General features: G+C 44.9%; 1 protein-coding gene across 1 annotated transcript in view; it reads right to left on the bottom strand.

Moving 5' to 3' along the window:
• The window catches only part of usp31 (ubiquitin specific peptidase 31), a 93,738-nt gene that overhangs the window by 40,278 nt on the left and 41,388 nt on the right, over window positions 1–12,072 (bottom strand). The window contains exons 2-4 of the mRNA XM_070901454.1: window positions 11,154–11,291; window positions 7,346–7,434; window positions 6,470–6,562 (exon numbers count right to left, since the gene is read on the bottom strand). Of these exons, the coding sequence (XP_070757555.1) occupies window positions 6,470–6,562; window positions 7,346–7,434; window positions 11,154–11,291 (320 nt within the window). The remainder of the gene's footprint in view (window positions 1–6,469; window positions 6,563–7,345; window positions 7,435–11,153; window positions 11,292–12,072) is intronic.

Genomic DNA, 12,072 nt, shown 5'->3' with positions numbered 1-12,072 from the left:
GCTGTGTCAGTAGATAACAGTAGCAGACACTGGGAGCAGGGCCCCGTTTGCACCAACTCCGCTATTACTGATCTTCAGATAATCGTTTAATTCACCAGCCTCCGACACAACCATAATTTAAACAAACGGCACCAGTTTTATTGCAACTTTTTATTGCAATCCCACGGAAAATTGTTGCCATTCATCACACTGCCCTTTATTTCGAAATGGCTGAAATATTCACAACAACCTTTACTGCTTTTGAAATCAGGTTTTGGAAATGTGTCCTAATGGGGGTGAATTACAGCGATCAGCACTACAGTCACTAAACAACTAGGCTGCATTCAGCCTTACCGAGAAGAGAGAGACCACTTTCAATGTTTTATTTGGAGATTAACGTTTTCCTCTGCCCCTCAAAAAAGAGTTACGATTGTTCAGCGTTTCATGGACTTCCTGCAACCAAAAAGACAAGGTTCCTGCCAACAACACCTTCACACGCTAATGGAGGAATACACAGCGTCAGTCCCAAAAGATCAGAGCACAAGCATGGAAGCAAGGAGAGCCCCTCAAGACAACAACTTTCATTTATATAGCACCTTTAACATAATAAAACATCCCGGGGCGCTTCACAGGAGCGATCAAACAATATTTGACATCGAGCCACATAAGGAGGTATTAGGACAGGTGAACAAAAGCTTGGTCAAAGACTTTAAGGAGCGTCTTAATGGAGGAAAAAGAGCCGGAGAGGTATAGGGAGGGAATTCTAGCGCTTAGGGCAAAGGCAGCTGAAGGCACGGCCACCAATGGTGGAGTGAAGGGAGTGGGAGATGCACAAGAGGGCAGAACTGAAGGAGCGCAAAGATCTCAAGAGGTGGGGGACGGGAGTAGTCAGGCTGGAGGAGGTTACAGGGATAGGGAGAGGGCAGCCAAGGAGGGATTTGAAAACCAGGAGGAGATTTTTTTTTTTAAAACAAGGCAATGTAACCACTACACATTTCAAAGTGACACCCTCCCCTTTATTACAGCCATATTTTATTTCATTGCATGATGCAATGCTAAGGAGTGTCCTCAGCAACTTGGACCAGGCATGAAGCAACCTGTGAAAGCTGCGATCGGGCAGGGATAAATTCCACACACAATATACTCAAGCACAATTAGAGGCAGGCAGGTGCACAGAACTAGACCCGAGCCTCACTCTTTAATCCCTTTTTACTGAACAAGCAAACACGTAGTGAGTTATTTTAACTTAACCCGCCCGGATTCCACTTGGGATTGGGGGAACCGCTGGTTTTACACGCCAGCCGGTTTTACTCTCCATTGAAGTCAGTGCAAAGTATTATTGGTCGGGTTATAAAGCCATTGTTCCATCCGATCCCGCGGGTTTCCCGCCCAGAGAGCTGGGTTAAAATTGCCCCTGTAAACCTTGAACTGTTAACACTGCACCGACATCAGCTACACACAGTTACCCGGCTTCATTGACGAAACTAGGGTCTGGGTACACGTCAGTGAATGAGTCGGCTGCACTGCACGCAAGACCCACACACAGGTTTAGGAGACTTCCCATTTGTCTAATAAACAAGAAAGTGAGGCCTCCAATTCCCCAAAATCTTCAGAGCTTCAGCTCTTTAAAAGTTCTGAGGCCTGGGAAAGGCTGCTGCCTGACTGGTCAAAATTCACCAATCAGGATGCAGTCTTTCCCAGCCCCCAGGCCCAGGAACGTAATAAGAACAGGAGTAGGCATTATGACCCATCGAGTCTGCTCCGGCATTCAATAAGATCATGGTTGAACTTCCACATCAACTCCACCTTCCTGCACTATCCCCATATCCCTTGATTCGCTCAGTGACAAAAAATCTATCGATCTCTGCCTTGAATATACTCCACGACTGAGCCTCCACAGCCCTCTGGGGCAGAGAATTCCAGATTCATAACCCTCGAGTAAAGAAATTCTTCTTCATCTCAGTCTTAAATGGCCGACCCCTTATCCTGAATCTAGGACCCCTAGTTCTAGATTCTCCAGTCAGGGGAAACAGCCTCAACATCTATCCCGTCAAGTCCTCTAAGGATTTTATACCTTTCAGTCAGCATTGTGAGATTTTGTTTCTGAATTCCAGCTTCGCTTTTCATCTCCATACTGTGGGCTCAAGGCAAACATCAACCCCGTAAGCTTGCTAGGTCACAATAGGGCGGGTAATGTGCACCCAGATCCCCTTACAGCAAGCTGATACATGCAAAAGGAAACTCTGCAACCCTGGACAATGCACAGACGCCACAGTAATCGCCAATCCTGATTCCTTGTATTTTCACATAAAAATCAGACATAAACACATGGTAAATGACAGGTCTGAAACACGGCATGCTTTCATCTAAACCGGGGTTACATTTGAACGAGTAGAAATACTGCTGCAGCCCTTGCGGTTAGTGTAAAACCAACTTCTTAAGCCCCAATCTACAGCACTGCTGTTCTGCTATATATAATGGCACCAGGTGTCTGCAATGACCCAGTTACTGGAGGCTATGCTCTAGATTGTGCTTCCTCTTGTACTACCCGAACATTTTCACCAGCTATTTTACTTCCAATAATTCAACGTCCTTCTCGGCACTAAAAAAAGTGGAATTATCCAACAATTTGAATCAAGCAACATAAATAATCAGATAGTAAGAATTCACTGCTCAAAAATTGGAAACAGATAACCTGAATTAAGTAACTCTGAATTAAGAGTAGTCGGGATAGAAACTTGGACACGAAAGACAGTTCAACTGATTGAAAATTATGGTTAGGAAGCTTCAGATAGCCACAAGTCTGAATGTCAAAGGGATTTGTGGAGTCCTGTAACGACAACTAAAGTTTAGTTTGTAATTTTATGCAGTTACAAGAAGCTGCAATTATTGTAGAGGAGGAAACTCGTGGAAAGCTCGCTGGAGTCTCAGTTACAATCCCGGGCTTGAAACACATTGATTTTTTTGTATAAACTGAATTAGCATTTCTTTATTCTGCACGCTCACGCTTAAGTCATTTTATAAAATTATTACACTGGACCAGCACACATTACACATTCAGCACACACTTAGACTCTTTGAAATTAACAAATTCAATAGGGAAAGGATTTTGGACTTTGCATGAAAGATGAAGGATACGAGTTCTGGGGAATAGAACATGGTATTTCAAACACAGTATGAAGTAATGCTAGATCAGCTACAGTATGGCTAGATGTGGAGTAAAGCTCTCTCTGCTCTACCCAATAACGTGTTTCAGACCCAACCTCCGAAGCCTGTCCCCTCAACTGCACCAATGTGCCATTTTTCAAGTGGGCTTTCCACGCTAATGCCATATTATGGATGGTATTGTGCTGTGAACAAATGCCAAGAACTAGACTGAGACTGTGCCAACTCACGAGGCTTTTACAACCAGACAGAAGAGACTTTCACCCCGTCAGTTTGATCTGGATTTGAATCCAGATCCCAGAGTGGAAGGGTCAGTGTTTAACCCACTGCAGAGCACAGGTCCCGGAATATTATAAACTTTGTTTAGGAACAGGGGGCCAGCCAGCCCCTCGGGCCCAATCAGTCACTCTGAGGTAATGGCTGATCTGTACCTCAGCTCCATTTTCCCGCTCTTGCTCCATGGCCCTCAATAGCCTTACCCAACAAAAAACTATCCGTCTCAGCCTTGAAAATTTCACGATTCCCAGCATCCACATTCTTTTTGAGGAAATGTCGTCAGATTTCCACTAGCCTTTGTGTGAAAAAGTTTAAAGAAATAGTAGCATTTTTTTGCTCCATGCAGTGGACCTAGCCGTTTGAAATAGTTTGAAACTCTGATAGTGACGGTGTAAATTCACTAATCAAACTTTTGTGATACTTTCTTTCCTTTCAAACTCAATACCATCTCCCATCTGTTCCACAGCAAAGAAGTTCCATCTGCAGACAACTGAGCAGGTCCTGGGCTTTACTGCCCTCTTCCCAGCCTCCCCCTGCCAATTCACCATCACAGCCACAGTCAGGAACTCTTCACAGAGACACATAATCCCAGCACTCCACCAAACAGCCAATTGGTCATCATTGATTTCAATTAGGTTTCCTCTTTCCTCACAAAGATTTCTCTTCCCAACAACTCTCCGCTCAATGCCGAGTCCGGCCAAGATCTGAAACTGCCTCTGTATCTGGTACTTCTCTAACTGCACTCACACCCCTGGCCAGGATACAAGAAACACGCACCATTGTGTGGGTGATCCCTCTCTCGCCCCATCTCTCTCCACTGATCTCCTGTCTCTCTTTATTTATCAATGCTACCATGGCCACTCTTAACTGAGCTTGCTGCTACTGTTCGAAGCGACCAACACACCCTCCACATGCATTTGCTCCAATCTGCATCCTCACGAAAAGCACCAAGCCACCTACTCAAACGGCTTCTATCCCACGGGCCTCTGAACTGTGCAAGACAGCAATTCGCTCCGATCCCTCCTTTCTACAATCTACAGCTTTTTAAATACCCTTGGTGTCACCTTATCCCTGTTTTCTGAATTGCCTCATTCTTCGCAAACTTGCCCTGTTCTACAAGCCTTGCCCCTTCTCTTCAGTTTCTCAATTAAAATGTCACAATACAAGGACACAAACATAATTCCATTCAAAGAGGACCACCAGTGGTGAAGCTATGTCTTTAATCACTCGCTCTTTCAAGAAACCCGACTGTGTCTCAGCTATCTCCCATTCTGTTCCCACCAGAGCAGATTTTATCTTGAAAAATGCAAGTATACGGAGCATAAGATGCAGATTCTCACTCGTCCCCTGTTCTGTGCATTATTAAGCTGAGAGAAAAAATAAATCTAGAAAACATTTTGACCCAGCCTAACCAGCAATAGGTTAGAGTGACATTGGTAAAGGCCGGGGTCAATCGCTCTGCCAGCAGTGACGTGATTTGTACTTGGGAAAAGGAGAGGAGGAGGAAAAAACAACTCAATCTGAGTAAATGCTGCTCCCCACAGAACTATATCCGGACGTGCAAAGCAACCTTGGATTGTGCAAACCAAAAATGTGCTGCATATTCGACATACTTCTCGGCTGTGTGCAGTCTGAATTCTGTAAACAACAAATCATTAGGGGAAAGACATGAATGTTTAAGCCCTCATTCCTGATTCAGCATTCTGTTGCGTGTACAGTACGGTCTTGCTCCATTATACTGCTGCATGTTCATCAAAGCTTCCCTTCACAAAGTGTACACTTCAGGGGGAGGAAGGAGGTGCAAAACATTAACAGCCTCAGCACTCTTGATTGTCTCAAGGCACATGGCAAATATAGCAGGCGGCTCTAAACTGATGTGCTTAATCGACAAGAATGAAAATGCTCGCGGGAACAGCAAGCAGCACAGCACCACAACAGATGACCACCCGTCTGGCTGCCTCCCAAATCCATGGATCATGTGCAAAGTCCCACAGCAATTGTGTTACACAGCATCGATTCAGAGTCCCAGGTTTTATACCATCCTTCTCTGGGTTTCCTTTCAGACATTAAGTGTTTTTTGTTTTCCTCCAATTGAGGGCACTATGTACAACTTTAGCCAAACACTCTAGATACTTTAAAGCACTAATTTACAAATACTCCAGGATACCACTGTCTGTGAACATTCATCTGAAAACGATACATCCATTAGATTTTTTTTTAATGACTCCACCCCGGTGGTGGTTGTCCCAGAGGGCCATAATGTGCAAGACACTTGAAGCACGATTCTCAGATATGACATCTGACTGCCCTAGGCCATCAGCAATCTTTCTCCTCCCTCCCTCCCTCCAACAACACTTCCTTCACCCACAGGAAAATTGTAAGCACATTTACATTCTTCGGGCCTGAAATTCCATCTGCCCTAACCTTGAAGAGGAAGGCAGCTGATCCCAAAACAGAGAGCAGTGGATTTTTCATCCTCTGAATCTCCTTGTTCACTTTAGAGTAGAGTAGAGAAGGTTAAGGGGAGACTTAATAGAGGTGTTCAAAATCATGAAGGGTTTTGATATAAGTAGATAGGGAGAAAATGTTTCCAGTGGCAGGAGGGTCAGTAACCAGTAGGTCAAAGATTTAAGGTAATTAGCAAAAGAACCAGAAGTGAGACAAGGAGAAATGTTCTTACGCAGCGAGTTGTTGTGATCTGGAAATCACTACCTGAATGGGTGGTGGAAACAGATTCAATAATAACTTTCAAAAGGGAATTTGTATATATACTTGAAAAGGAGAAATTTCAGGGCTCTGGGGAAGAGCAGAGGGAGTGAGACAAATTCAATAGCTCTTTCAAAGAGCCGGCACAGGCAGAATGGGCCGAATGGCCTCCTTCTGAAGTAGCTAGCTAGGCAGTGCCACAAAATTAACTTCCTCTGACCTAACGTCATCCCAATCCTTTATTTCTCCCTCCGGCGCTGTGCATTTGCAGTGTTTAGAATCATCACCTGCCTGTAGCAGAGCTGCATGAATTGTAACATCAGTAGCTGTAAGTCGGTCTTACCGGGTCTGAAGTGGAGGGATGGGTAGGGAGATACAGAGGAATGGGTCAAAGGTGTTGCTCTGTTTTTGGCAATGAGGACAAGTTAATGAAGACCTAAAGAGAGAAATGAGAAACAAACCCATTTTACAGCCAACCGACCAAGGACAGCCGCGACCACACAGAAATTCAAAGTTCGTTGCAAACAGTTTGAGCAAACATTGCCGAATACAGGGCCCCATCCTGCAGCAAGCAGAGCTATGCAGCGGGCACCCCATTAAAAACCAGGCTCTTTGGAGGCTTTATCTGCAAATAAATAAATAAGTCATCTGATGTTTTTTTAAAGAAAGATGTTGATTGAGGGATAAATACCGGCCAGGATATTGAGAACTCCCCTGCTCTTCGAATAGTGCCATGGAATCCTTTACCTCCACCCGAGAGAGCAGATGTGGCCGCTGATCAACTTCTCATGAAAGACAGCACCTCCGACAGTGCAGCATTCCCTCAGTCCTGCACTGAAGTGTCAGCCTGGATTATGCGCTCAAGTCTCTGGCGTGCTACTTGAACCCATGACCTTCTGACTCAGAGGCGAGAGTGCTCACCACTGGGCTGCACATGGGGCAGTATTAGAGCAGAGTTTTACACCAATTGTCACAGAGCTGGCCCAGGAGTTCTCAGGATAGTGCGCGACGATCCAGAGAAGGTAAACTGGAAAGGGTATGCCCCAGGGAAAGCTCCAGCATGCCCAAACAGCCAATTGCAGAGCAGCCAGGGAAGCTGTGCCCGATGAAGGGACATGGTCATCCAACAGCCCAATACTGAAAAGGTTACAATTGGTTTTTTTTTAAATCAGCTTCTTCCCACCATTTCCCGACCCACTTCAAACTCAGACATTCTCACCTATACTGTGCCTGAAAGAGTTCCTGCACAAAGCTGCTTTTCACCGGGAGAGATGGCCCTTCACACAGCCCGTCTTCATTTATTGGAGGCTAAATAAAAGAAAAATACACATCATACAAAATGCGCCATATATCACACGTATAATCAATGCATCCTAGCCGATAGGGAAAGCCGATCCATTCGAGAGATGTGGCAGGTTAATTTAAATCTGTTTTACTGCAGATATATAGTCTCTGGATCGGGTTGGAATTCATATTCTTTCTGTGCAGCTCGAAATTGTTTTATTGGGAGGGAAAGCGGTTCGATAGCTCATGCAGTCATGTGATAAGACTGCCCGTCATTTAAAAAAGATCAAGAAAAATTATGAAAGCAAATAGTAATGGCTTTTATAGGCACATAAAAAGTAAAAGGGCTAGAGAGGGTAGAACCACTTTGGGATGAAGAGAGAGTCTAGTTGTGAAGGATAATAGTGGCACGGATAAATATATATTTCGATCAATATTTTTACAAATGCTGGAAATGAGAATGTAGATTTACTAAAGGAGTACATGATACAATTTTCAGAGAATTGTAGAAAAACAATTGATTCTGAAAAACAGCAGAATTGCAGGAGGATCAGTCACTGGTCCCTGATAGAAAGCTCTCTACATTACTAAAGATTTGTTGATAGTCCACGTCATACGGTCTGAAAGTGAGATTGTCCGACTGCTAGCCAAAGACTGGGAGAGTCCGTGTGTCAATTCAATGAGCTAATGACAGTAGTTTATACCCTAGGCTGCGACGTTACTAGTTATTGTGCGTATATACTGTCAGTCCTGCTCCCGGGGAGAGACTTACAGTAATGGTCTTTGGCTCGGAGAATTAGGAATATCCAATTACATTATCTTCAAAATCAGAGAGACTCTTCAAGTTCCTCTCGAACAGCAATGGTTCTGCCCCTCTCACATCCAATAAAAAATCAATGCCAATAAAGTCACAGCATTGTGTATCCTCATAACTTGGTGTTCTTGCACATAGAAACATAGAAAATAGGGACAGGAGTAGGCCATTCGGCCCTTCGAGCCTGCACCGTCATTCAATGAGTTCATGGCTGAACATGCAACACATGGCAACAGCTGTGGCTGTGAGCAAAGGCGGCTCCCAACTAGGAATTCTTCTTCTCAACTGTGCTGCCAGAGATGGATGAGGGAGACATTAACCTCAAATAAAATGCATTACATAGGATATACGGCACAGAAACAGGCCATTCGGCCCAACCAGTCCATGCTCCATCCGAGCCTCCTCCCGTCTTTCCTCATCTAAATCTTTCAGCATAACCCTCTATTCCCTTCTCCCTCATATACTTGTCCAGCCTCCCGTTAAATGCATCGATACTATTCACTTCAACCCCTCCCTGTGGCAGCGAGTTCCACATTCTCACCACTCTCTGGGTAAAGAAGTTTCTTCTGAATTCCCCATTGGATTTCTTGGTGACTATCTTATATTGATGGCCTCTAATTATGCTCTTCCCCACAAGTGGAAACATTCTCTCTGTATCCACTCTATCAAAACCCTTCAGAATTTTAAAGACCTCTGTTAAGTCACCCTTCAGAGTCGTCTTTTTTTTTAAAAAGAGAAAAAAAGAGACCTAGCCTGTTCATCCTTTCCTGATATGTACACCCTCGCATTTCTGGTATCATCCTTGTAAATCTTCTCTGCACCCTCTCCAGTGCCTCGATATCCTTTTATTAAATGGCGACCAGAACTGTACGCAGTACTCCAAGTGTGATCTAACCAAGGTTCAATACAGGTTTAACGTAACTTCCCTACTTTTCAATTATGTCTGTGTAGAAATAAACCTTAGTTGCTTGGTTTGCTTTTTTATGACCTTACTAACCTGTGGCACAACTTTTAGTGATGTGTGTATTTGTACTCCGAGATCCCACTGTTCCTCTACCCCACCCAGGCTCACACCCTCCAAGTAATAAGTGACCGCTCTATTCATCCTACCTCACATTTATCTGTGTTCAATTTCATTTGCCAATTACTTGCCCATTCTGAAGTTTATTAATGTCCTCTTGTAATTTGTTGCAGATGTGGGTCGGGAAGGAGCTGGATAATGCATTACACAAACACTTTTCCCAGTTTCTAGCCGCTAAATTGAAATACTGGCCTAAAATAAGACACGTGGACACCCAATCAGGCTGGGAGAGTCGAGAAATTAGAGGAAACATTGTACAATATTAGGCCCACGCATTTCTTGCATACAAGATGAGAGATAGAAACATAGATAGAAACATAGAAAATAGGTGCAGGAGGAGGCCATTCGAGCCTGCACCACCATTCAATATGATCATGGCTGATCATGCAACTTCAGTACCCCATTCCTGCTTTCTCTCCATACCCCTTGATCCCTTTAGCCGTAAGAAAGATACACATTACTTGGAGGAAATATTACGTCAAAGCATTTTCAGGGTTCCTGTGTTTGTGTCACTAAAGATCCTCAGCGAGTTGTATGGGACAAGAGAACCCGAAAATTCCAAGGGCAGCAAATACCGGATCGGCCCTCCTGTGATTCCTGGCGCTGATCCCAAGTATCCAGGGTCAGGGAGAGATCAGATTCAAATACCACTGCCATATACCCATGCCACTCAGGGCACCTCGCAGGCACCTGCCTGAGGCGATGGGAGATTGTACACCTGCTCTCACTTGGCGTGCCAGTCTTCCACCAGGCCAGAGATGAGAAAACTCCCGGCCCGAGAGTCCCCTCCCCTGGTCATGCCCCCCATGAAACTGCTGCGAACCAGCTTAACTCACGGCCCTTCATCAGACTTGCAGCAGGAGAACATCCGAAGAGCCATGGGCTTTCAGCCCCAAAACTGGTAGAGTTTCAGTTTACTGCACATCCACAAAGACTTTTAAACTGGTATTTTCTGTGGGTTTTTTTTTAAATCATAAAGACCACACACAAAGTCAGTCTAATCAGGAAATGTCTCCCTTGATTTTATGTAGTGCTCAAAACCACATAACTGTGCAGTGTCGATTTCGAAATGGAATCACCAAGGCAGTGTGATAGTGCAGGGCTAGGAATGCCAACACATGGTGGCACTGAATGCTTGAGGTCACAGGTTAATGTGCATGTTCCCCAACGAGCGGGGTTAGCAGTGATTGTAAACCCGGTGCATTACCCTCCTCAGGTCAGCATTATGGGACAGCACTGATCAGTTCTCCACAGAATTAGAATTGGCCCAGGGCTCTTGTTTATCCCCTCTGCTCAACCTGGGAATGTTAGCACCAAAGGACCAGAGGCAGGTTACCTGTCCACTTGGCAAAGACTGTGCACGGTGACAGACAGGAGATGGGGAGCGTTTGGCGGGTAGCTTAATCGCAACCCCACTCAAACAAAATGAAACCAACAGCATTTTTTTTTAAACTGAAACTGTTCCCAATGGCAGGATGGTCAGTAACCAGTGGACACAGATTCCAGGGAGTTGGCAAAAGAACCAGAGGCGACATGAGTAAACATTTTTTTTACAATCTGGTTTACGAGTTGCTTGGATCGGGAACACGCTGCCTGAAAGGGTGGTGGAAGCAGATTCAATTGTAACTTTCAAAAGGGAAATTTGAGAAATACTTGAAGAAAAAATTGCAGGGCTACAGGGAGAGGGCAGGGAAGTGAGACTAATTGGATAGCTCTATCAAAGAGCCGGCAGGGACACGATGGGCCGAATGGCCTCCTTTTGTGCTGTAAGATTCTATGAATAACAAATGGCCTAAATATCAAATGCGTCATTTGTTGCATTTTTCTACGAACTAAAAGCAATCATACCTTGGCAGTAGGCCTCCCGTTTGTTAAAACAATATTGTTGAGGTCTTCGTGGACCCTGTCGAGAAGCCAGAGCAGAAACTCCTGGGCATCGTGCTGCGAGTTGCCACGATACTGGAACGCATTCTTGGATACAACATTCTAAAAGAAAAATTTTAAAATACAAGTTTACGCCTCGGTATCCAACTTCAATTGCATTTATATAGCGCCTTGCACATTATATGGGGCATCCCAAGTATTTACAGCCAATGAATTACTTTGGAAGTGTGGTCGCGGTTTTATAGGCCATGTGAGCGCAGCAAGGCCCCACAAAACGCAATGACCAGTTCATCTGTTTTGATGATGGGAAGGGCGCATGTTGGCCTCAGCAACAACAACTTGGATTTATATAGCGCCTTTAACGTAGCCTCACAGGAGTATTATGAGACAAAACATTTGACACCGAGTTGCATAAGGAGAAATTAGGATAGGTGACCAATAGCTTAGTCAAAGAGGTAGGTTTTAAGGAGCTTCTTGAAGGAGGAAAAAGAGGTAGAGAGGTAGTGAGGTTTAGGGAGGGAGTTCCAGAGCTTGGGGCCTAGGCAACAGAAGGCACGGGCACCAATGATTGAGCGATTATAATCAGGGATGCTCATGAGGGCAGAATTAGAGGAGCGCAGACATCTCGTGGGGGGGGGGGGGGGGGTTGTGGGGCTGGAGGAGATTACAGAGATAGGGAGAGGCAAGGCCATGGATGGATTTGTAAACAAGGATGAGAATTTTGAAATTGAGGCATTGCTTAACCAGGAGCCAACGTAGGTCAGCGAGCACAGGAGTAATGGATGAGCAGGACTTGGTGTGAGTTAGGACATGGGCAGCCGAGTTTTGGATCACCTCTAGTTTACGTAGAGCAGAATGCAGGGGGCCACCCAGGAGTGCGTTG

The sequence above is a fragment of the Pristiophorus japonicus genome, chromosome 15 (genome assembly GCF_044704955.1).
Source record: "Pristiophorus japonicus isolate sPriJap1 chromosome 15, sPriJap1.hap1, whole genome shotgun sequence".
Taxonomy (NCBI): domain Eukaryota; kingdom Metazoa; phylum Chordata; class Chondrichthyes; family Pristiophoridae; genus Pristiophorus; species Pristiophorus japonicus.
The sequence above is the reverse complement of the archived record's forward strand: the minus strand, read 5'-3'. Positions and strand labels throughout refer to the sequence as shown.